This window comes from Frieseomelitta varia, unplaced genomic scaffold (genome assembly GCF_011392965.1).
Source record: "Frieseomelitta varia isolate USP_RPSP 00005682 unplaced genomic scaffold, Fvar_1.2 scaffold_483, whole genome shotgun sequence".
Lineage (NCBI taxonomy): Eukaryota > Metazoa > Arthropoda > Insecta > Hymenoptera > Apidae > Frieseomelitta > Frieseomelitta varia.
In genome coordinates, this window is record NW_025110238.1 from 239,856 (window position 1) to 265,367 (window position 25,512).

General features: G+C 45.6%; 1 protein-coding gene across 5 annotated transcripts in view; it reads left to right on the forward strand.

Moving 5' to 3' along the window:
* LOC122532917 (Down syndrome cell adhesion molecule-like protein Dscam2) overlaps positions 1–25,512 on the forward strand; it is a 187,235-nt gene that overhangs the window by 154,568 nt on the left and 7,155 nt on the right. For 2 of the 5 annotated variants that reach the window (XM_043662106.1, XM_043662110.1), the window contains 13 exons: positions 5,247–5,391; positions 6,494–6,756; positions 8,706–8,867; positions 10,198–10,479; positions 14,691–15,032; positions 19,355–19,660; positions 19,933–20,232; positions 20,790–20,921; positions 21,097–21,257; positions 21,701–21,864; positions 22,657–22,871; positions 24,222–24,815; positions 25,080–25,349. In XM_043662106.1, coding sequence (XP_043518041.1) covers positions 5,247–5,391; positions 6,494–6,756; positions 8,706–8,867; positions 10,198–10,479; positions 14,691–15,032; positions 19,355–19,660; positions 19,933–20,232; positions 20,790–20,921; positions 21,097–21,257; positions 21,701–21,864; positions 22,657–22,871; positions 24,222–24,815; positions 25,080–25,349 — 3,336 coding nt within the window. The remainder of the gene's footprint in view (positions 1–5,246; positions 5,392–6,493; positions 6,757–8,705; positions 8,868–10,197; positions 10,480–14,690; positions 15,033–19,354; positions 19,661–19,932; positions 20,233–20,789; positions 20,922–21,096; positions 21,258–21,700; positions 21,865–22,656; positions 22,872–24,221; positions 24,816–25,079; positions 25,350–25,512) is intronic. The other 3 variants (XM_043662107.1, XM_043662108.1, XM_043662109.1) reach the window with 3 other exon arrangements.

Sequence of the window (25,512 nt, forward strand, 5' to 3'; positions counted from 1 at the left end):
TAAATTATTAGTTAAATATTTTAAATAACACTTAGAAATATTACAGAAGAGAATTTATTGTTTAATTGTTGCAAATAAATTATTTAAAATATTAGATAATATTTAAACAATTAGAATATTCAGTAATATTATTTAAAAGTCACTTCTAAATTTTGGTCGATGTGCACACGACGAAAGTTCAATTGGTAATGAGTCTCCATACCGCTGAAGGTTAATTTAATATTCCGATTATCAGTGACCCGGAACTGTTGATAATTTTCTTTTAGTATTTCGAAATAATTTGTCTATTATACTAATCAATAGTTTTTAGATTTCTATCGCAAGGTTACACTTTCATAAATATGTGACAATGTCAAATGTAGTAATTTATGAATTTTTTGATCTATAACTGGCTAAAACTAAATTTACACTTTCATGTTATATTAATTTTTAAGTTATAACTGCATTGATGTGTTAAATAAAAATTAATGTAGGGAAAATTTATGTGGTCAAAAATCAAGTTAAGCAGTGATCGTCGCTTCAAAATAATCGCGCAACATATGAAAATTTTTACTCGTTCATTGTTTCAAATTGCAAGGAATATATATGTTATGTAACAATCTTTTCAATTATTGTAAATATTATAATTTAATTATTATAAATTAATTGTTCAAACTATGAAATAATGTTTGGAAGTTCAATCACTGATTGAATTGCTATAAATAAATAGTTAATTTGTTAAATAATATACAAAAATATCGTCGAAATGCATTATTTTACAATTTGAATAATTCATTTGAAACAATTAAATTATTTTATTTCTACAAATATTTCTAGACACTATTTTATAATTTTCACAATTTTCATATTACGATTAAATAATTAAATTAATCATTTCATTCAATAAGTCAACGTCATTTCTCTTAAATATTGTTCAAGATTCTTATAAATTATTAATTAAATATTTTAAATAACATTTAGAAATATTACAGAAGAGAATTTATTGTTTGATTGTTGCAAATAAATTATTGAAAATATTATATAATGTTTAAACAATTAGGATATTCAGAAATATTATTTAAAAATTCACTTCAAATGTTTAATCGATGTACACACGATGAAGGTTCAACTTATAATGACCTTTTTCGCTGCTCGACCGTCAGATAAAGGTAAAGTCAGCGATGCACAACAGGTGGTAGTCTTTGTCATTACTTCCAAAAACGCTATTTCTATTACAGTAATCAATAGTTTTACAGTTTTTATGTTTTATTTAGTTAAAATTTTTCAATTTATATTGTTTTATAGCCATTAACCTTAGGCAACAATAAATACTGTAATTTTAGAGGTGTGCGAGAACCCGAAAATATCGGGAACCCGATAGTCGGGACGAAGAGATCGAGTCGAGTCGGGTTGAATTTCTGAAAATTTCGAGATTCCCGAAGGAATCGGGTTTCCCGAAAAAGTCGAGATTCCTGAAAATTTCGAGAACCCGGCTACCGTTTCTCGAACTACTCTACAATGCTGTATAGCAGATTGCAAAATATGTAAATACTGTTCAATTTCTTCTGCCAGTGAAGTCATTGAAAACACGGATTCTAAGAATCGTGTGACCTGATGTAAACGAACGTGTGAGCACTGCGTGCTTAGTATTTGGACATTATGTACGCTGTTGAGCAGTATCGCTGAGAAATTCGGGAAGCTCAGACGTGTATTTCAAAATCTGTGTAAATTTAATAAAGATTAAAAATCTTTAAAAAATATGTCGAGTGATAGTGAGAGTAAAGTTATGGTAGCAGAAAATATCGTGTAAAGGAGGAAGGTAGAAAGAAGCTCTGTTTGGGAACATTTTCAGGGAAAAGATGATACAAAGGCTGAATGCATACATTGTCACCATGAATTTAAAACTAAGTATGCAAATACGCTACTGGTTTATTACGCCATTTGAAGCATATGCATCCAAACATAAGTACATGTACTAGAAAAGAAACTGAATCGATATAAAATTCGCATGTACAAAATGATACGCGAAAGATTGTTAAACCAAAAAATATAACAGAAGGAATTGCTCGAATGATAATTGTAGATCTGCGACCATTCGATATAGTTGAAAATGTGGGCTTTAACGAATTATTTATTCTTGTTACCAATCCTTTCCCGAATCCCAATTCTTTCGGAAATCCCGATTCTTTCGAGAATCCAGTTAAATCTGAGTTACTCTCAACACGTGTCAAAAATGACTTCGGCACGGTAGGCGAAGGGTTAAATAATTTATGCATTTTCTCCCTCTCTCTTTCGAGAAAAAGAGAGAGAGAGAGAGAGAAAGAAAGGGAGAACCGCAGTCGGAAGAAAAAGGGACCGCGAGTGGAAATCGTTCTTCGTTTCTTTCGTTCCCGTTCGTTCCGCGTCTCAATGCGTATCGCTTTGTACAGCACGAAATAATTGGACGTGGACTAATCCTCTCGCGTAACAAAGGGAAGGAATCAAAGCGGCGAACTGTTGTAACGACGTCGAACCGTTTCTTTTGAAAAGAGGGAAAAACAGATGTACGCGCGCCTAGCGTACAGCAGTGGAATGCTTCTCTATGCCCTCTAGACGCGTGCTAGTTTGTCTTCCTATCTTTCATTCATTTCCCCAATTCGTCCCTTCCCTCCCCTTGCTTCCTCCTTTCGATTTATTACGCCGGGCAAAGCGGACGGTTTGGAAAACGTACGTTTACACACGCGGCCGAGAAAAAGAATTCGAGGAGAAGAGAGAGAGACGGTCGATCCACTGGCGTCAGGCCAAACGATTCCGCGGGAAAATTCGATCGTGCAATAATTCCGAAGTTCCGAAATAGTTTGCAAAATGGCCGGTGTTAAATTTTTGGCAGTCATCAGTAGCCGTAAGTCAATATTCAGCGAACGATTCGGGCTCGGAGTGAAACGCGTGCCGAGTTTTATTTTTCAAACGAGCGCAACAATGAAGCGGGCGTTTCGCGCGGCTCCAAACGGTAATATCGCATCACCGTTTTCATAGAGCGCCAGAGAGATCCCCCAGCTGTATACGTGCGGCTGGCAAACTTCCATTTTATTTATACCCGCTTTAGCGCGTTTACAGGGCCGGCAATCACGGTACGGTAAATAATGTCTTCCTGTCGAATTACCCGATCGCAAATCGCATTGCGCCGCGTTGCACGGTACGCTCTGTTTCCTATCGTCGGGATTCGCTGCGTTTCCACGCGTTTCCACATACCGAGGAAAATAAAATCCATGGCGAGCGAATTTTGTCGAATCCGAAAATCGTCCTCGTTTGACAGCCAGCTCACTGAATTTAACGAGAGCGTCGAAGACAACGTGTTTCGAAGACTAAGAGTAATAAAGATCCTCGGTGTTTTATATTCGTCGACGTCAAGTTCCACGGACGAACGCGTAATTGCAACACGAGGCACGCGTAACGTAAGAAGGAACAATTATCCGAGCGTTTCCCTGACAACCGTACGCCGTAACGACAACTGTACACTCGACTCGTACTACTACGTGCGTCTGATCACTAGGACACAAACCACTTCGAACCTCATCAAAGCTGCACGCGCGTTAAAGCCAGCCGGATTGAACGCGCCGAATGTCCCTTGCTGCCAAACGCCTGTTTAGTTAGTCTCAAAAATCAACGAAACACTCGAGAAAAGAAAAGAAAAAAAATGAAAAGAAACACGAGCATCCTGTCGATTCGTAACAAACCAATGTTCCCTTGAGTCTAGCCAACGTTTCATCGATACGGTCCCTGCGATATCGAGGCGTGTACACGTCAAAGTAGGAACCAAAATTGACTCGCAAATTGAACATTGACGCTCGGCGAGTAACACACCGATGTTGAGGGGGTGAAACACACAGGGCGAGGGGGAGAGAACGGTGCAGCAGCTTCCGGGCGATATCGTGCGACGGTATGGTGCGAAGTTTTCGATAATTGGCCAGGGCTGGGTGAATGACAACGAACTGGCCAGAACCCCCTCGCCGCCCCCCCCCCTTGCCACCCCCTCGTAGAATAATACGCGGCCTGCAAAACGGGGCGTGGCATCCAGCAATACGGCATCCTGATTTACGCCGTTGAGCAAACAGCCGCGCAGCTCTGTGCAGCTCGGTTATTGTCGGCTCTATAATTTGGGGTTAATTCACTAGGCGGCACTCGAGTTCAGGCGTCAAACCACAGATCGATAGTTCTGCCCGCGTACGGGTCTTGTCATGTAAATGTTGCGTGCATAATACCCCGCCTTGCGGCCAGCCAGGATCATTTCCAACGGAACGTACGCGCCGCCTCCTTGTGTGTGCGTGACCCCAGACACCCAGGGACCACCTGAGCCAGGTGCAACCGCGCCAATATTCAACCGGCGCAGCTACCTGCTCGTTAGCTGACCCACTGCCAATTTCCCAGCCGATGCGCCAACTTTGAGATTCGAATGAACTCTAGCTGGGATACGGTTAACGTCATAACGGCAACGCGCTGCGTTCTAGCGTGTAGCCTCTCGTTCGAATGAATGGCACTGGGATGAACGGGTATCGAGGTTAGGGAAATGAAGGCGCATCGGGACAGGGAAGTGGGGCTCGTTGGACCGAAATTGTCGGTGATAATTCGTGTTTTATACCGTAGCACACGCTTGTTTGACACGCTACGTACAGCTGTCTCTCGTGATAGAGTGGAGAGCGGTGCAGTCGCAAGAAGCAACGAACGCGATTGGGTTGGCCGAACTCTCTCGAATAATTCCCGCGCATTTAGCTGTTTATAGCGTGCACCAGCCCCGCTTGAATTATTTCGAAATCTGGATGTATTCTGGGCAAATTCCGGCGCAATCGATTCACCTGGTGAAATTGAAACACGCCGGCCCGTCGGGGTAATGTTGCTGGATGCGTTATTTAGTTTTCGGTACCGTTTCACTGGGAGAGGCTCGGGTAACCTCCCGATTCGCCCACTTTCGATACGATCAATTACGATCCCACTTTCCATAGAACGAAGAGAGAAAGATGGGAGGGAAAGAACGCGATTCCCCCCCCCCTCTCTCTCTCTTTTCTCTTCTACCGAAAGTTGGACGAGTTTTTCGAGAGAACATGTTGGCGGGCGATGTTTCAAAGCCACGTGCAAGAAAATTTTATTCCACGCTGCCGTTCACCCTTCGACCCGCTTTAACGCCCATTACCGGCGACGTCGTTTGCATAATTATAAAAACTACTCGTCGGCGCGTTTCGCCGCGGCGACGATCGAGAAGCGTTTAAAAACTTTAATGGTGGCCTCTTCAGACGCGGCGCCGCAGCTTCTGTACAAATTCATCGAACAGACCATCCAGCCTGGCCCCTCGGTGTCGCTCAAGTGCATCGCCACCGGGAACCCGACGCCGCACTTCTCCTGGACACTGGACGGATTTCCTCTTCCGCAAAACGACAGGTAACAGCCATCCTTTTGTTTTCTCTGTTTCTCTTTTCTTTCCTTTTTTCTCCGTGCACTCGCTCTTACACCTCGACGAGGAGAAACGAAGTATCAAAGGAATCGTCGAACGCGTCGAAACGGAAAAAAAGCTGAAAACTGTCGGAGGGAATTCGAGAGAAATATTTTCCCCCTTTTACTCTTTTTTTTACCTCCCCTCCCCTCCCGAGAGATCAAAAATCAACGTGGATAGTGTATACACAATTATTTTCGGTTATTAAACCGCAGCTATTACGGTCGGACGGGAAATCAGACCGGCTACCGACCGTTTATAACGGCGAATCCCGGTGGGTACGGATACCTCCCCGCGGGCTTCGATTCTCTGAACCAATTGAGGGGAAAATTACCAATCAACCGGCGTTCAGTCTAAACTTTTTAGAGTTGCTCGATTTAGAATGATAGATTTGACGGGACCGCGTGCAGGCTATTAATAATGTAACGCCGCTCGTGTTGTTTTCCCTTTTGTTTTATAACCGGTCGGCACGGTTGATTTACGGTGCTAAGCGACTCGTGATCGAACCGATAATAATTTCGTTGGAGGGAACAAACGACGGTGAACGGCTCTTTCGTCCGCCTTTTGATTTTCCACCGTGTGATCCGATAAACCGTGGAACATATTAAATAACACGGTGGAGGGAAGGAGGGATGATCTGCGAAAGCGGCGTTTGAGTCTTATTATCCACGTTTCTCGGTGATTCGAGGATGCGAGAGTCGGGACGCAAAGTTTCGATTGGGTTTCGTTGGCCAAACTTTGTTTCCTCGGTGGGGAATTCACGCGAAGTTGGATTTATCTAAATATCGGTGTCGGCTTCGCCGAGTTGGGAAAAAAAGAGTTACAACTTTTTGTCTATTTGCAAATAAAATGCCGCCCGGAGTTGAAACGATGAAAATTAGATCAAACTACATTGTCCACTGTCCACTCGGAAAATTGCACGGCCCGGAAATTTTCTTTCTTTCTTTTTTTCCCTTGCTGACACGCTGAAACGAGAGATCGCCAGAGGATTGCCATTGCGAAGCGCGTAACATTACGTAACGTGAGGAATTTCTAATGCTTGGCCCGCAGGTTCATGATAGGCCAGTATGTGACGGTGCACGGTGACGTAATATCGCACGTGAACATCAGCGTGGTACATGTGGAGGACGGCGGAGAATATCGGTGCACGGCGGCGAACCGGATGGCAAAGGTGCACCATTCGGCCCGTCTCAACATTTACGGTCTGCCCCATGTACGACCGATGGGAAACTATGCCGCAGTGGCTGGCGAAACCACCGTTATCAAATGTCCGGCCGCTGGTTTCCCAATCGCAAGCATCACTTGGGAGAAAGGTCAGTGTTCTCTAGCCTCTCAACCGTGCAGCCAGTAAAGAACTATATATGTATGTATGTGTAATCGGTTCGATCGCTGAATAATTCAAAACTTTCGTCGATCCTTGTAATAACGTAGCCGGTATACCCGGACTGGCAAGGTAGCCAGAATTATAAATTACGGTAAAACTCTTTATAGAGATTTACGTTACGATTTTTATAAATCGACAAGTGCCTAATCCGTATTGAATAGTACTTATTTTCATGCTATTACAAAAAATCAGTAATAGCGATCAATGCGTTTCCATTATATAAATTGTAATAATATGAATTATTTGATGTTTTACTGTAAAAAATTGGATTGGAAATTTCAAATTTTTCATCAATATTTCCTTGTCTTCCAAAGTCTTTATACATTTCTCTTTTTTCTCGTTTTACGTTTCACTTTTAGTTGATTATATTGCAAGTGTTATTTTATAAATCAAGAATGGCATCAGTTTCGAGCAGGCATAAAATACTCAACGCATTTATACAAAATATAACGAAGCATTTCGCGCGAACCATTTGTTCATGAAAGCGGCATCGCGTCACCGAGTAAGTAACAGGTGAGAAATAGTTTACTTATACTACACCGCCACCGATTCCAAACGATCTTATTCCTGCGATCTACACCGTTTTTTCTTTTTTTTTTTTTCTTTTTTTTTTAACGTTTCTCGTTGTCTTTCCCGAATCGTGTGTTGCAACGTCGTTACGTCGCGAGGTTTTATCCTCTTTGACTTGGTCGCCGCCGCGTAGAAAATAAAGATTAAAGTGGGAATTGAAACGTTCGCGACGCATAAAGTCGCCGTAAATAAGTTACCGCTCGCGTCCGGCGTTCCCTCGTAAATTCGCCTGGCAAGGAAACGAATGAAATTTCACAGAAACTGAAAGTACCGTCGGTTTTTCGAGCGGTTTAAATGAACTTTTTGCCAAGCGCAAGTTGTACTGGCGGAAAGAGACGATAGTGTGTGTGTGTGTGTGTGTGTGTGTGTGTGTGCGCGTGAGAAAAAGAGGAAAGGAAAGCTCGTCCGGTTTTATTTCGTCGACCGGAGAAACTCTAGGCTGACGCCGCCATTCGAACGCGAAACGACCAAGTTCGAGCGTTTCTTTTCTGGTAATGATGAACCGAAACTTCTGGAAAAGTTTCAAACGTTGCCCCCTTCCCCCTTCCTGCCCCCCCCTTCACCGCGTAACTTTCTCTCTTTCACGAGCGATCTAGCGTGACGTCGAGCGCGCAATACCACCCGTAACACTTTCAAAGTCGTCCCACTCCGCGGCTTCGAAAGCGCATTGAAAGCTCTACTACCGCGCTACCGTGGACGATTTTACGCGACAAGGCCAAGAAGTTCGAGTGTGGATAAAGTTGGTCGTTTATGCGCGCATCGCTAGATAGACTACTCGCGGTTGGTTGAGATTTATCTGGATGGACCGAAGAGCTCGCGAATGCCTCCGAAGTTCGAGTTGCCGCGGGCATGTCAACGCGTGATACTTGAAAATCGTTTGGCTGATCAGGTACTTTTCGTTCCGCTTTTTTTTTTCTTCTTTTCTTTTAACGAAAAACTTGACTCAACGAGATAACGATAATAATAAAATAGGAATATCAGATGTTCACAACTCTTTCGCGAGAACTTTCTCCATTTTCTCACGCTTGTATCAAATTTTCATAATCGATACTTCGACACGGACATTCGTTCGATAAAGAAATCGAACGATGACTCGTTCTTATTCGTTGTTGCTCGAAGAAATTTCGTGAAAATTGCAGTAATTTTAGTAACGAATAATAACGTCACCTGTATATCTGTCTCGCCTGTCCCATCCTTTTTATATCCTGTTTCCGTTCTCGTTTGTCGACGAGACAAACAAAGAATCGTCTCGAATTCGATTGAAAATTGGCCCGTCGTACTGACGGAACGTTTCCTCGCTGGCTGCAGACGGGAAAGTGCTACCGACGAGTCGACGTCAAGAGGTGTTCTCGAACGGTACGCTGGTGCTGCATCACGTCGACAGAAGTACCGATCACGGTGCATACACGTGCACGGCGAAGAACAAACAAGGCCGCTCCGATTCCCAGACAGTTCACATCGAAGTGAAAGGTAAAGTTTCTTGCTTTCCCACTATGCTTTTTTAACTATTGTATGTTACCATTACGCCAGCGCCTGTGGCATTATTTATCTGCCTCGATTGGAATAACAGCGTCGCGTGTTTCGCCAGAGTTGATTCGCTCTGTTAGGAGTTTAGAGCTCGAGAAGGAAAGATCTCGCTTCCGGACGGAGCTCTCTCCTCTAATCGCCGACCAATCCCCGTAAAACGCTACGACGTCGAGTCTTTACGAGAGAAAGTCACTCGTCGAGGCGTTTCGTCTCTCGAAAGAACGACGTTCGAACGCGATCCATTATAGAATTGTCTCGACGAGTTTTTCGTTTGCTTTCATTTCGACTTAAGATAAAGAGTTGCATAAAATTGTTACGGTTGCTCGCGTGTTCGAACAATTTTTCGACAAGGGACTTCGTCGATGATTCGACATTGAAATTGCCGTCTACGTATGTATATCTCCGAAAAGAATTCTATTCGCCTCGATGCAAATGGGAATTCGCTTGCAACTCTTTGCGAATTAAAATGCGTTTTCTCCTTCGAGACGGGAATATACACTGGCGCGCGCTGTTGTTCCAATTAAAGCAAGGGGAGGAAATGAAATATCGATGTAAATTGTTTAACCGATTTGTTTGTATCCAGTTGTAGCGTCGAATCGACTGTGAAACTTTTCTTGGATAAATAACGGTTTCAGATCGACGATTTTTCCGCAGCGTTCGGGCGTTTTCTCAGGTAGGACGCAAGCGAGAACCGTGTCGTGAATCTCTTTAAGAAAAAAAAATGAAAAGAAGGAAAGAGAAAAACGAGTATCCAGAGACCGCGCGAAGCTGTCAGTAGTTACAGTACGCGTATAATCAGCCTCGCGTTACAACGATCGTTCGTTCAACTCGAGAGTCGAGAGGATAACGCCGACGTGGCGAAAAGAACGATCGTTTCATAAGAGGGGCGGAACGCATTGAAAACGTTGCTAGCGTCGAATCGAATCGCGGTCGTGCTTCAGAGAGGCTCGAAGAGAAAGAGACGAGCGATCGAAACTACGCGTCGATGAGGCATCGAACGATAACGACCGATGCGTACGCCTTTTGTCCTCTTTTCCATCGCGTTCTCGCGCGTTTACGGTTCCTTCGATCGCTTTACGAAAATTGAAAAAGGAAAAAAAAAGAAAAAATGAAATGAAAGGAGGAAAAAAAAAGTTTCTTTTCTTTCGATCCCCGGAACTGGTAGAGTACCATTGTCCGCGACGAGACTCGACAGACACAGAAGAGGAGCTGGTTATTGTCGTTGTGGGCCGTGATGAGATAAAAATATGTCGTGATCTCCTATAATTTTCAGTACCGCCTAAAATCGATCCGTTTAGCTTCCCTGTCAATATACAAGAAGGGGCGCGGGTGCACGTGGTCTGCGTGGTCAGCGAGGGCGATTCACCGCTGAAGATCACCTGGCTGAAGGACGGCAGGCCATTGAATTCCACGGAGACGACCACCCATCATATCGGCGAATACGATCTCACGTTGATGATACAGAGCGCGACCACGGCGAATAATGGCAACTATACGTGCGTCGCGAGCAACGATGCCGCCGAAACGTCTCGCACGGCATCCCTATTGGTCCATGGTACGCAAGGAGCCAGGGCACGGTTTTTTCATCCCCATTTCACTCTCTGATATCGATCCGACGACTTTTCCTCTCATTTACCGATCACGCGCCATCACCACCTGTACTCTCGCCTTCGAACGCTGTACGTCGATGCTGATAGATGATTACGGTGATTGCCGTTTCCTTTATTTTCTTTCTATTTCTTTCTTTTTCTTCTTGCGTCACGTTACATCGTCGAGGAAGATCGATCGTCGAGGTGTAATTAAGGTTAAGAAGTCGTTTCGATTCCGGGTTTTAAATATCGGAGATATTTGGAAGTTTCGTCACCGTGATCATTGGGAGGAGGCATCGCGTACAATCATCGGTGATTGAAAAGTTCACGGGTGACGCGGTCCGCGAAGCGCGGCGAAGCGTTTTTCGCTCGTCAGTCGACAACTTTTCAACAGCCGCGCGAACTCATTCACTCCTCCCCGGCCCTCCCTCTCTCACTTTCTCTACAAATGTCTCTTTTCTCTCTCTCTCTCTCTCTCTCTCTCTCTCTCTCTCTCTCTCTCTCTCTTTCTCTCTTTCTAGGGTCACCAATTTCAGCCACGATCGTCTTTTATTTCCAACTCCCCCCAGTTCCGACAACTCGGTTAGGAAATTTTCGTTCAGTTCACAGCCTGTCTCCCATTTAAAACAGCCAACGAACACGCCGACGTATGATTTCACGCTCTATTTTCCTCTGTTTCTGTTCTACCATCCGACCGCCACGCCGTTCGCGACTTCATCTTTCTCTCTCTCTCTCTCTCTCTCTCTCTCTCTCTTACCCTTTCTCTCGTCTCTCTTTCCACCCTTAGCGGGATAAATTCCGCAATTGCCGTTGACGAGGGACGCGGAATGGCCGTGAAACGGCCAGGAAAAAACGAAGGAAAAAGTGTACCCTCGCATCTCGTCGATATTAATCGTCACGCGGCACTCGACAGCAGAACCTCTCGACCGGTTGGAAACTCCGGATGTAAAGCACGCAAGATCAATCGTTGCCACTCTTCATCCCCCGGGCGAGGATTCTGCCTCCCCCTTTTTTTCTTTCTTTCTTTCTGTTTTTTTTTCTTTCTTTCTTCGTTTTTTTTTTTACTCCCTCCTCCACCCCCTTCCGTCGCTCTTTCCACGCTCGTTTGCGTAACACACGCGAGCAAGCGAGTTTCCTCTCGCTCGCGCCTGCAGCCACGGCTTTTTCTCGTTTTCGTCGTCTGTCGACGGGGGCGACGGTGGCGGTCGACATTAAAAAAAAAAAAGAAAAAAGAAAAAAGAAAAAGAGAAAGAGGAACCCACCAGCACGAGCATCATCTTTGGAATTCTCTCTCTCGACGAACAAATCAGTGCAAGCGGAACGAACGAACGAACGAACGAACGAAACTGTTGGCCGACGTTACGAAACGAACGGCCTGAGGGTGATTTTAACGCGTCGTCCCGTCGTCGTGACGAGCGCCGAGCCGAAACAGCATCCTCTCGGTTACGTGCGTGTCGTGACGCACCGTCCGTACACCGACTGTCACGATATAAATGATCAAACCGAGTATTTTCCTACTTCTTCTCTTCCAAGTGTCTGACTGTCTAGTCTCGCGACGCCAGACACGACCCGATATCGCATTTAATTCGTAGTTATATTTAACCCTCAAGCCGCGGGCAACGCGGAGTTCGTTCGAATTTCGATATTCCAATTATTTTAATTTCTCCTTGCATTCCGCTTAACCCTCGAGAGATATCAATTTCGTTGGTAACTTTATACAGAAAAATATGTAAAAATTTCTCGAGACTGGAAAGGGTTGAAAACTTAAAAATCTTTCAGCTCTTTCAATGTAATCCTTCTTTCCCTAAAAGAGAAAGAAAAAAAGAAAAAAAAATGAAAACGGACCCCAGCTTTTCCTTTGAAATCTACCAGAGCGCGCAAAGTCCGTCAAAAAATCCGGCGCAACCATCGGCCGGATGTTCATTATCAATCGTACATGTATACAAATTCGTTTTGGTTTTTCGTTTATCGAACTGTCGCGTTACACGTACACGTATGTACACACAGAGACACAGCGAGAGTCAGGTATGGAAAACGTAGATCAGTGTGCATCACGTGCACCTGCACGGCACAGGCCGGTGGCAATTCTTTGGGCATTACTCATGTAACGTTGCCTGCTATCTGCCGCCAACCCCCGGCTACAGTTTCTCAATTATTCTCAAACAACCGCCACCGTTCTGTTCTAATACCTCCGGGGCACTGAATATCCCCCGTGCTTGCCGCCTGTACGTCTCTCGCCGCGCCGAGGCCAACGAGGCGAGTTATTATTGTCGTTCCGCGGCATTACGTCCGGCGAAAACCTGCCGGGTGAACAGTCGTGTTGTCCAGAGTCGGCTGGGTATTCGAGAAACGACGACGATTCCGTTTCCACGATGCCCGCCGATCCCGCTTCACCGGCGGGATTCTAGAATTTCAGAAGACCAGAAAAACTGCGGTGGAGGGAGGGGAGGGACGGACGAATAGAGAATTATGGTAATACCGTTGAAATCTGGCTGAAGGACAGACGCACTGATTTTACGTTTTAATAATGGAACGTACCGTGCCGGCGTAATTCGGTACGACGCGGATTTATAATCCAAAGAGCTTGGTGGGAGAGCTCGGTCCGGTACCGAGTTCGATCCGACAAAGAATCGAAATGGTGGAAAATTGAATTGTTCCACTCCGTCGAGATTAATTGCTGCGTTATCTTTGAGGAATTGTACTTTGTTTTTTTTTTTTTTCCTTTTTAGTAAAGAGCTAGTCTGACGTTAAAAGGAAAGAATTTAACTAAATAAAGGTGGAGGCTCGTGTATACATGTTTAAAGGGCAGACAAAGTTACTGCTGGTCCCGAAAACGATCGATTCAAGAAAGCTCGTATGTTTATTTTTAAAAAAACGATGAAATTTCGAAGGTTTGTTTAAAAAGAAAATAAAGTTAGTTTTCTACGACTAATGGAGACGATTAAGAATTTAGTCCTCCTAAATGGAGGATCCATATCCGACGATGCGAGGACAAAATTTCCAAGGTAGAAATTATTGGACGGCGCTTCGATTAGGCCGGGAATGACGCTGAACGCCCTTTTAATAACCTTAACTAACAAATTGACGGACCGCTATTGATTCGCGAGATTACCGCGTGGAAACGCCCCCCTGTGACTTCGTCAATGTTAATATAATCCTATACGTATAATGGCGCACGTGTAATGACGCGCAGCCTAGTTGATAAGCAGCGTTGATGTTATCGCATTACGCCGGCTCGGAGACCATTACGGGCCAGCGTAATGCGAACAGCATCGTCCGTGACGATAAATTCGCCGAACGATAGATTCGATCTGCCTTTAGTAATCCAATAGACACGAAAGAAACGTATATAGTCTTTCAAAGGACGTCGGAGAAGCTGACGTGTGCGGGATCACGCGCCGAGAAATCCTGTCTCGCACTTCTGTCTGTGTGCGTTTGACGTTTGCGTAACAACACCCTGTGCCAGATTACGAACCGGCAAACTTCGATAACGAGAGAAGGATTTGATCAGCCAGTATAGTACTCGGGATTCCACGTTATTAGAGATGAAATCTGTGTTCGAACGTGGATAGACGTTACAGCGAGCAGTAGGTGGAAGGATAATCCATGGGCTCGAGGCGCAATTGGCACGGCGGTGGAGGGAGGAGGAGGGGTTAACGTTTCCAAAATAGAAACGCCCGACTTTCAGACTGGTGACCGTGATCGATTCCCGAAGCAACTGCCGCGGTGTAAAACGGCTCGCGAAAAAAATCCATAGACGAGAGAGGAAAAAAGAAAAAAAGGAAAAGAGAAAGTTTCCACGTCACGCTACAGCTGCAACTTGCTACGAAGCGGAACGCGACATGGCGATCCTCCCCCTCCGATCCAGTTGTGTACCGCGATCTCCATCAATCGTGATATATCCGCAGCGTCGAACAGTTCGAAACCACGTATGCTAAACATTTTCGAGGCAACTGGACGCCCATCGATCATTCAACAGAGGAGGCGTGTCAACGGAAAGCAAACATCCCTGGAACTCTGCGACGAGAATCGAGAGGAACCAGGACCCATCGAGGGATGCTACGCTCGTACATATTATCTCTGAGCTCTCTCTCTCTCTCTCTCTCTTTCTCTCTCTATACGAAACTATTCCTCTCACGCAGCTTGAATCTCTTTCTTCTGTTTTTCTTCTGTGCAGTTCCACCCACGATAGCTCCCTTTAGCTTTAACAAGGACCTCTCGGAGGGGGTGCGTGCTCAGGTAACTTGCATGGTCGAGAAGGGCGATCCGCCGTTCACGATCGCCTGGTCCAAGGACGGCGAGCCGATCGCCGGGCCGAGCACATCTGGCTTCGGGAACACCGCGATAACAGGTCCGAGACACACGCAGATACCCGCTGGTCTACGCGTGACCAACATTGACGTCCATTCCAGTACCATAGTTATCGAGCGTGTGAGCGCCGCGCACTCCGGCAACTATACTTGCGTGGCGCGCAATTCGGTGGCCGAGGTCCTCTGGACGGCCGAGTTGATCGTTCGTGGTAAAGTAGACCGAGAGACAGCCCAGCCAACGGGACGAACCAAAAGCTCGTCCCCGTACAGCACACTCTGTCTGTTCTTCAAATGCCGTTCACTCACCGTCTCACCTTTCTGTTCGTCTTTTTTTTCTTTTCTTTTCTTGCACCTGGCAGCGCACCACTTATTACTCTCGATATATCTTCACTGTGCACCGGCTGATTCGTTCGACGACGGAACGTTCAATGGCCTTCTTTCGGATTCTATGCGTACACGTAGGAGTGAGAACGAATAATTTCGATAAATGATTGTACGAGATTCACCATTACACGGGATTTATATCGATGTATATTGAGTGAATGTAGCCAGTTCTAGGTAGCGACGTTTTAAAGATATCCGCTTTAAGTTCGAACCACGTTGTTAAATCAGAAGGTTTCTTTCTACCTATTTTTTTTTTTTTTTAACAAAACATCGAAACAGAAGAGAAAACTAACTTTATTAATTTTAAATTAAATTCAAGTTCACTTAGAAACTTAAATTTAATTTCAAATTAGTAAAATTAGATTTTTTCACTGTGTTTTAAAAATTGTTGAGAAACAATTTTTTTTAATATATAGTAAAAAGAAATTACAGACTTAATTTAGAAAATTAATTTTTGGCCTACTCTGTGCTATCACTTTTTCCGAACGAAGGCAAATGAGTATCTTTACGACGAGTTTGCGACACATCCTGGTGTTCAAGACGTTCGTGAGATATTACCAGAGACCGTTAAAACGTCCGTAAGGTGTCTTTGTGCCTGGAACGAAGACAGTCAAGTGCCCCGGGTGTATTTCACTATATATTCTGAATATTCATGAAGATACCGTTATTACCGTCACGTTATTATCAGTCATAAATACGATGTAATCAAATTGTTTAATAACGCAGCCGTTGGTACGTCGAATGAATTGTGCAATTTTATCGTCAAAAGGTTATAACCCGGCGCGTAATACAGGAAGGGAGGAAACGCAGTTACGTTTCCATCCTCTCTGCAAAATTATTTTCACGCCTCGTTCGTTCTCGCGAAAAATCGGGACGCCAAGTATTTTCCACCGTATCTTGCTGCCGGATACCGGAGGCAATTAAACGTTCCCCGTCAGCCAGCCAGCACCGTATCTACGTTTCACATTATTATTGTGTGTTATCGTTGGTATTGTGTAATCACGTGTAAATGCAGCCGTGCAGCCGCAGCAGCCGCCGCAGCCATCGCAATCGCGTGGAATTCGAAAAAAGTAACGTGGGAACGAATTAGCTAGGGTTGTGAATTATTTCGTTAACGTCCAAACTAAGAATATCTTTCTCTCTTTGTCTTTGTCTTTCCATTCGTCTCAACGACGAATTCATTTTCATCGTTATCTTCAAACGGAGCCGATAGATCTTTGAGTCTATCTCGCTGGGAGAACTCGTTTTTTTTTCAATTAACGCATAATACATTGTCGATCCATGGGATGTGTCGATACGAGGACACGTGCACAGTCGCTGCATACTGGGTGGGAGGGAAGATAGAAACGACACAGACTCGCGATTGAACTTTTGTCTGGATTTGTGATACGTTTCGATGTTGAACGGGAGTCAGAAAAGAAAATTAAAGAAAAAAAACAGAGAAAAGGCGATTAGATCCGGGGATAATCGTAAAGCGAAACGCATCAGCAGCAGCAGCAGCAGCAGCAACAGCCGCAGCCGCAAACCGCCCAGCCAGCAACGCGACGCACCAACGCACTTGAGCACCAACGCACAATATGATAGCGTTATCACCCATGGTCACATCGTAACCACTTTATCTAGTTGTCTGTCTCACAGGCGCACCATCTCTGAAATCGCACCACTCTCCCGATCTTCCAGCTCGACGAGATACCGCGATCCTTCGATCAATCGGGAATGTCTGCATAATCGGGGGAAACCGTTACGCTTCGATAATTTCGCTTGCCATTTGGAATTTGAACGCGTGTTGAGAAAGATAACGAGAAAGAGATACGTACACCTGTTGTAACATATAATTGTAATATATGTCTTTGATACTGCGCGTAGAATCCCGTAGGTATTTTACAGGGATTCGTATTTGTGTGAATACAATTAAAGAACGAGGGCGACTGTATTATGACATTCCGTGCGTTCTACACCTTTGAATTTTCCGGGAATATTAATATTCTCTGGATCCTTTGTAGTTGTCCATAACAACCTTGCAATCTCCCTGACGTTAATAGGATTAAAAATTTCGCCATTTCCAAGGCAACGTTCTTCCAAGACTTCTTCTTCAGTTCCTTTCTAGGAAGTAAATTAATACGTTGAACAAATTGAAAATCCCTTTCTGCCGCGAAAACGACTCGAAGCGACGAGGCACGATCTTACTGTCGATTACTTCCGATCAATTCGACGAAATTCGAAATGGGTGTATGTAGACTCTCGTTGCATTTTCTTGAAGAATGTATGTCTCTTTCGATCAAGTAAATTCTCGAGAGTGTGGAGAAATGAGGAGATAAACAAAAAAAAAAAAAAAAAAGAGAAAAAGGAAAAAGAGAATATTCGAAAGGTAAAGTGAATTCGAGTGGCAAAGAAATATGTAACGTAACGGGTACATCATGCAGTTCGACGACACGGAAACAGCGATCGCGGTACTCTCCGAAGGAAAGGGATTCTGCATGAAAGGGCACCAGCCACTTTTGCGAAATTCGGCTTCGGCGTAGCATCACTTCGTCTTGAATTTGTACGAGTACCAGCAGCAGCCTCGAAGTACAAATTCGGAATGCCGACTCTCGGCTCGTTCACTTGATCAGCACACGCATATATGCACCGACACGTTTCTGTTTCTTTCTTTTATCTTCTCCCTCTTTCTTTTTCTCCTCTTTCCTTTTTTTCGGTTTCGTTTCCTTCACCATTTCGTTTCAGCCGATAATGGAACACTTGGCACCAATTCCTAACGCGCGACACCCGAACCTTATTGTTTCCCTCGGAAAATGCTTCCGAACCCCGTTCCCCCGAGGCCATTTAATCGACAGCCATGTATAAATCTCACCGATTCGACGGCGTTACGCGGCGAACAATTGATTCGAACGGCTATCGCGTAGCTCTGGAACGTCTCGAAAGAACGAGTTGCACGTTCTTTGGGGAACGACAGAACGCGTATGGTGCGAAGCCGTGAATCGTTCGCTACGGCAACACTGTCGAGATATTCTCGAATAATAATTGGCCGGCATCGATATTCGAACGCAAAACGCACAAAAGGCCTCGGTCCCCTCACGTTTATGTGCACGCAAAATGCACAATCACCGCATTGTTCTTGAATCGAAATGTCCGCACAGCGCACTGAAATCTGCATTGCTCTCTCTCTCTCTCTCTTTCTCTCTCTCTCTCTCTCTCTCTCTCTCTCTCTTTCACCCCCTTAACGATGTTTACCGATGTTTTCACCGTTATTTATAGGTCTGTACTGTCACCAGGAAAATTGTCGACTATATCGCACCTATTCGTTTTGTCCAACGAATCGCACTTTCTCACCTCTCGTTTGTCACTCTTTTTTGATTAAATCGCGTGTACCTTTCTCAACTCCTCTCTCTCTATCTGTCTATCTATCTGTTCCTGTATTTGCCTGTATTATTACAGCGATCGACAAAGGGGAAGAGACGAGCATACGTCACAGCGGAGGATCGATACGATCCGCAAAAATAACGCACGCAGGCAGCTGCAACGTATACGTATTTTTGTTCATTTCCCTCGGTCGAGCGCGAGCGCGCGCGCACCCTTCAAATTACAATCTTTTGTTTCACTTTTGCGCTGAAGTAGGAAGTTGCAGTAGGCCAAAAGTTCGCTCTTGCCTCGGCGCAATAAGCTTAGATACGAACGCGGTGGCATCTGAAATGTTTCGTCATTTGTCCTCGTTGCCCGCGGTCTCTCGCGAGAAACGAAAGGGCGAAACAAAAAAAAAAAAAAAGGAAATCGAACGGAACGACGAGCAGACAGCTACGTATTTACCTGTTGAAAAACATTGGTTCGCGAGTGATCGACGAATTCGGCGCGCGAATTTCCTTTCGAGATAACCAAGCGTCGCCCCGCTCGTCGCCGCCACCGAACGCGCGACTAACTAACAAGCCCGACCGCGATAATTGCTGGGAAAAACGAGGGAAACGAGAGGACGCGGCTGTCAGCCGGCGGAGATCCATTAAAAGTCGGCGAGAGATCTGCAAGTAAAATGGCGCGGCGAGGCGAGGGACGGTAACGATGAAATTTCAGATGCCACGGTCGTCGACGGTGCACGAAATCCGCACACCGACGGCGGCTAACTAACGGCAACGGTGTGTGTTGTGCCGCGAAACAGTGCCACCCCGTTGGGTGATGGAGCCGCAGGACGTCCGTGCCTCGGAAGGGATGTCGCGGCTGGTTCTCCATTGTCACGCGGATGGATTTCCGCCGCCGGCGGTGTCGTGGCGGCGCGCTAGCGGCAAGAAACCGGGCAATTATCGCGACATCGTCACGCACGAGCACACTCAGAACCTAAGGATACACTCGAACGGCTCGTTGGTGTTTGGTCGAGTGCAAGAGGACCACGAGGGCTTTTATTTGTGCGAGGCGGTGAATGGGATCGGCGCTGGCCTCAGCAAAGTCGTCCATCTGACTGTGAACGGTGAGACGTCGCTGTATTTCGTCCTTCTAAGGGCGAAAATATTTCTTCGTTTCTCTAGAACGATTTATCTTTTTCTTTTTTTTTTTCTCTCTCTCTCTCTTTTCGTTTGATGTAAATTAATAAAATTTCGTTCGTTAGAAAGAATTTATTTCGCATTGACGAATGAAAAGTGGAAAGTCCCACTTTATCCAAGCATGTTCGAGGCAAAGAGTCTTCGAACGAAAGAAGGAAGGAAATGAAAGTCGCTCTGTTCTCGATGATGACACGCGCAGTACCGGCCCATTTCGTGGAGAAACATCGGAATCAAACGGCGAGGCTTGGCTCGAGCGCGTCGTTGCGTTGCGAGGCAAAGGGCGATCATCCGTTGAAAATAATTTGGAAGAAGATGGGCGCACACCTGGAGCAGAAACTGTCCGACTATCGGTACACGTTGAAGGAGGAGAACACCACCGACGGCAGCGTCAGCACCCTCGAGTTCATAAGCACGAGTCGAGAGGACAGCGCGAGGTACTTCTGCATAGCCTCGAACGCTTACGGCCGCGACGAAATGACGATTCACCTGTACATACAAGGTAAGAACGCTCGCCGGAAATCGTATTTCACGCCGGCGAATGGAAACGCCAGAAACGAGAGAGTACAATCGGCGCGTGATCTCTCGTTCGGCGCTGAGTTATTAACAACGTCCGCGGTATATCCGCGTAATGACGCGGAGTAAATCAGGGAAAAATCGGGTGGCAAAGGGAAACAGGAGGAACGGAAATTCCGCACTCCGGCGGAACAGAGATTTAAAGGCCGTTTCTCACGTGCACGATAAACCGCAGTAACGACGTTATCGGCGTAATACCATCGACGAAACAATTTCAATAATGTTTTCCGGTTTTCTTGGTATTTTCTGCGTGTATAACGTTGTCGCGCTTCGCGTAATTATCGTAATTACATAGGCGCGTTTCGCGACTCGTCCATTTAACTTAATGCATTCTCGCCGCCAAGTGCCGGCACGCCGAATGAAATATGTTCCGGTCGAACGGTTAGCGTCGTAAAATCCTACTCGTTCAGACGTTTCCATTTGTCGCGGCACACCGTATTTGCTCCATAACGATCGAGCGACGTCTGTTTTGCGACTGCAAAGAGCCACCTGACTTCCCGCGGAATCTTCACGTGATCGACAAAGGAAGTCGTTACATCAATATCAGCTGGACGACCAGCCAGGACGGCAACAGCCCGATCACGCAGTACATCATCGAGTACAAAACCGACACTGGTAATTTGATTGATCTTAATTCGCAACTGTTGAGAAATTCAGTCGGAAGATGGGAGAACCTCGTATCACACACACGGCCTATCGCACAAATGAGAAAGCAAAACTTTGATGAGATAGCGTTCAAAAAAAAACAAAGCCGATCGTTCAACAGGTGCTTCGATCTTCTCTTTTCTAGCGCACGCAATTTATTTTACAGAGGTGTGGCACGATCACACGTTTCACATGACGGTGCCGGGCAGCCAGGCACACGCTCACGTGAGCGGTCTGCGTCCGGCGGTCTCCTATCAGTTCCGAATATACGCGGAGAACGAATTGGGTCGTAGTCAGGCGAGCGACGTGAGTATATCGAAGCTTAATATGCAACACCGATCGCGCCTTACACGACCAGCCTTCCGTACGACCCTTGCGCATCCTCCTGCTCCTCCAACACCTTCGTCATCCGAATGTCGATTCACACAGTCAGGATCGATCCTCTGCGTTCTAGCCTCGAGGCGACACCGGCGCATCGAACTGCAATTTTCTTGCTCGGTGAATTCCACTCTGCTGCTGCGCTCTCGTAATCGTCGTCGTCGGCGTGATTAAAATTCCGCGACGTTTGCCCCTTATCGCGAAGTGAGAGGTTTCTCGCAAAAAAAAAAAAGAAAAAGAAAAATGAAGAAGAAGAAGACGAAAGAACGGGTGACGCGTTGCGAGAAGAGAGCGTAGAAACGTTATCCGCGACGTGTCTTGAAAGATCACCGCGAGAAAGTGCGCCACGCTACGGTTCCATCTTTTTTCAGATTTTGGAAACGACGACCGAAGGGGAGAAGCCAGGCGGGCCGCCGAGAAACCTCAAGGTAGATCCCGTCAGCTCGACCGAGTTTAACGTCACCTGGGACCCACCTGATCATGATTTATGGAACGGAGAGATACTCGGTTATCACATCGGCTACAAGGAACATAGGTAACGACCCCCCCTCCCCGTCGGTGGGGGGAACCGAGCACCCTTTAACGACCATACATACGTTCACCTTACGATACCCTCGAACACGTTCCGTTAGGCAGCGACGCTCGGCATACCGTATTTGCGCTCGAGCGCGTGTTTCTCGGATAACGTTGACACTCTACACTTGGCAAGCGCGTCCTCTGATAAATAACCGCAGCTGGCAACCACGTTTTTTTTTTTTTTTCGTTTATCTCGCTCCCCCATTGACGTTGAAATATTTTCGTAACGCGTTACACCGTCACGCTGTGCGTGTCGGCCAAACACAGTTCCACGTCGTTTACCGACATCACGCTGCTGTTCATCGACTTGTTGTTTCAACGACAGAAGTGGTTACTCCTCGCGAAAGTTAAATTTGCGCAAACACAGTTGTCGGGATGGATCGCCGTTTTAGGTTTTTAGTTTGTGTTCCAATCTGACGAAACTTTTAACGTTAATCTCGATTGAGTTGTACGATGTAGTGGAATAATAAAAGAATTGAATTGCCGAACAGCGACGAATAGCGACAGAATAGAAAAACAACGTTCAGGAATTATTACAGTTGATGAAAATATGGAACAAAGAGAAAAAAACTTTACTGGTCTCGTTACACGAAATAGATACACAAAGCACGTTACAATGTTTGACAAATGAAATCAATCATCTACCGATCGTCTGTATCGTCTGTTCTATTTTCTAATTTGGCGTACTCGTTCCTTTCTCCTGTTAAATCACGCTGTCCACGCTGATAATACAATGTTGGAAAATGTTCAGGATGGGATCGGATCAGTACACGTACAGAACGGTGGAGAGGCGAATTTCAACAGCGAGCGTAGCCTTAGGACTGGCGCGGACGTCGATGCCCGGCAGACAGTATCAGCTGACAAATCTGAAGAAGTTTACACGTTACAGCGTGGTGGTGCAAGCGTACAACGTGCTGGGCCAAGGTCCGATGACGCCGGAAGTGGTGGCGACGACTCTCGAGGACGGTAAGGGAAAGCTTGATCGTTATAGATGTGCGTCCTTGCTTTTTCTTTCCTTCTCTCTCTCTCTCCCTTCAGATTTTGCGAAACCATCAAACGCCAAAAGAGATAAGATACGAACCGTTAAAACAGGGCAGAGATTGAACGAACGCGATTCGACGACGTTCAAAGATTCATGAATAATACCTGTGGTTGGCGAGCCTATCATAAATTCCGCCATGAATACCAACCGCGGTGTACATCCGGCCGAGTTCCGTATAAATAATAAATTCAGCAACCGGGTTGCCTGGAACTGATCTGCTTGCAAATAAGTTCTTTAATCCAGTGCATCGCGAACGCGGCCCGGTTAAACTCCGAAGTGGCTTCGCCCCGCGGCAACAACTTTTGCTTAGCAGACTGGCGTCTCTCATGGACATTCTGACGATATTCCCGCGGAAAGCGAAACCCGGCTGGCCGTGTTAAAGCCGCACGCTGGAAACGTTGGAAATCTTGGAGGTGAATTTGAAAATAGTTCCGCAGACCGGGCCCGGAGCCCCTGTCGTTTTTCCACGGTTTGTGAAAAATTCAGTTGAAAGTTAAATATTGGTCTTTGGCCGCCCCCGGGCTACCGATGAATAAAACACATTATTTCACTAGCTCTTGAACGCAAATGTTTGGAAATAGTTGAAACGCGTGACTGGATTGCGGTAGTTTAAAGAACGATCTTGAAGTGTGGCCGATGATTAGATTTCATTCTGAAGAGAGATTTGTGGGATTGAAATAACGTCGAACGTCGTTTCGGGTGGGTAATCTAGGAAAATTCGAAGAACAAAAATATACTGATCGATAAAAACTTGGTTAACACCATATTTAAAACGATACAGTTAAGCTTCATCGGTCCTTTCACATTCCGTGGATGTGACCAAGCAGAAAATGTATCATTCAAAGCCTCGTCATTATCTGTTGAAAGTTACAACAAAAATACGAAAATTCCTCGCGAAACTCGTTTTTAATCTTGTTCCATCTCAATGCCAGCCAATGTGATGTCTGCTCGACATTTTCAAGGTAAATTCCGGTAGCGTAAAATTGGAGATGACATCTTCCATTTAACGTTTTAATGGATCTTCTAAATGACTCGCATCTGCGTGTACACTCGTGTTGAAACACCGACAAAGTTTGGCTGTCAATCTTCAGAACACTCCGTATCTGACTGTAACCGTATCCAACTAAAAGTCATCGTCATCGCTCCTCTCCGCGAGTCTCAACGAGCAAGAACGCGCGAAACGCGTCGTTCTGACGGGATTAGCATTCCTTACGAGGATTAACTCGCGACAGGTCAAGCGTAATTGACTGGCGACACCTTTGAAATGTCCTCAGTGCCTAGCAGTCCGCCGCAAGACATCCGATGCACGGCGCTGTCCTCGCAATCACTGCAGGTCTCGTGGGACGCGCCGCTCGACTCCACTCTGAACGGCGTTCTGAAAGGCTACAAGGTCATATGGGAGAACATGAACGCGCTGACCGAGTCGCCCAAGTCGGAAATGAAGATCACCAGTGCCTTGACTGTCGTGATTCACGGCCTGGAGAAGTACACGAATTACTCTGTGCAAGTGTTGGCTTCGACCAGGGCCGGCGACGGGATCGCCTCCTCACCTTTGTATTGCGTCACCGAGGAGGACCTGCCGGAGGTGCCGGCGGGCGTGAAGGCGGTCGTCAGGTCGGCGACATCAATTATCGTATCCTGGCAGCCGCCACTCAGGAGCAACGGCAACATCACGTCGTACAACATTCATATCCGCTGGGTTGGCCCGGAGGGAAAATGGTACAAGCGGTCATTGCCTCCGTATCAGACCAGCTATCAGGTGGAGAATCTGCATAAGAAAAATCAGTACGAGTTCAGCATCGCGGCGGTGACGTCGGTGGGCGAAGGACCCCAAACTCAACCCATCACTGTTTCACTTTCGAACGAAGGTTAGTTTCCGCTTCCGTCTCGCGATAATCTTATCTTATCTTACGTAACGATAACGATTCGTTGTATTCTTTCAGTTATTTCTGAAAGATATTTCAGATAATTTTACAACACAGAACGAGTGATATTATGTTTGATATTGTTAGCGGACTGATATAACCAAATTTTTTTTTTACATGTCTCTGCGAATAGAGTGGATTCAGTTTAGGATCTTTTACAAGTGCAATATTACAAGGTATTGAGACAATTGCTTTGATCCGTTGCAGTTCGAGCAGCGATATACTCGTTTGGCACGGTGCTGGTTGTTCCATGGAAACAGAACGTGACGTTACCATGTCAAAGCGTCGGGAACCCCGAACCATCGGTGACATGGAAACAATGGGGCCAGATAGTGAAATCGTCCAGTAGAGTGTCCCTGCTACCGGAAGGCTCGCTGCAGATCATGGACCTTCATCGGGAGGACAGCGGAAATTACACTTGCTACGTGAAGAATCGTCACGGATCCGATCAGATCACGCATCGTTTAACCGTGCAAGGTAGACAATTTTCGATTTCAAACTGTTCTTCTAAAAATTCGTCGAGTTTTTAAATGATCAAAAAGATTGTGAATTCTGTGTCTCGAATTAACTCTTCAGTTTGTTTTGTCGATATATTTCTTTTCTCTTGTTTTAATCTTTTTTTCCTTTTTTTTTTTTTTTT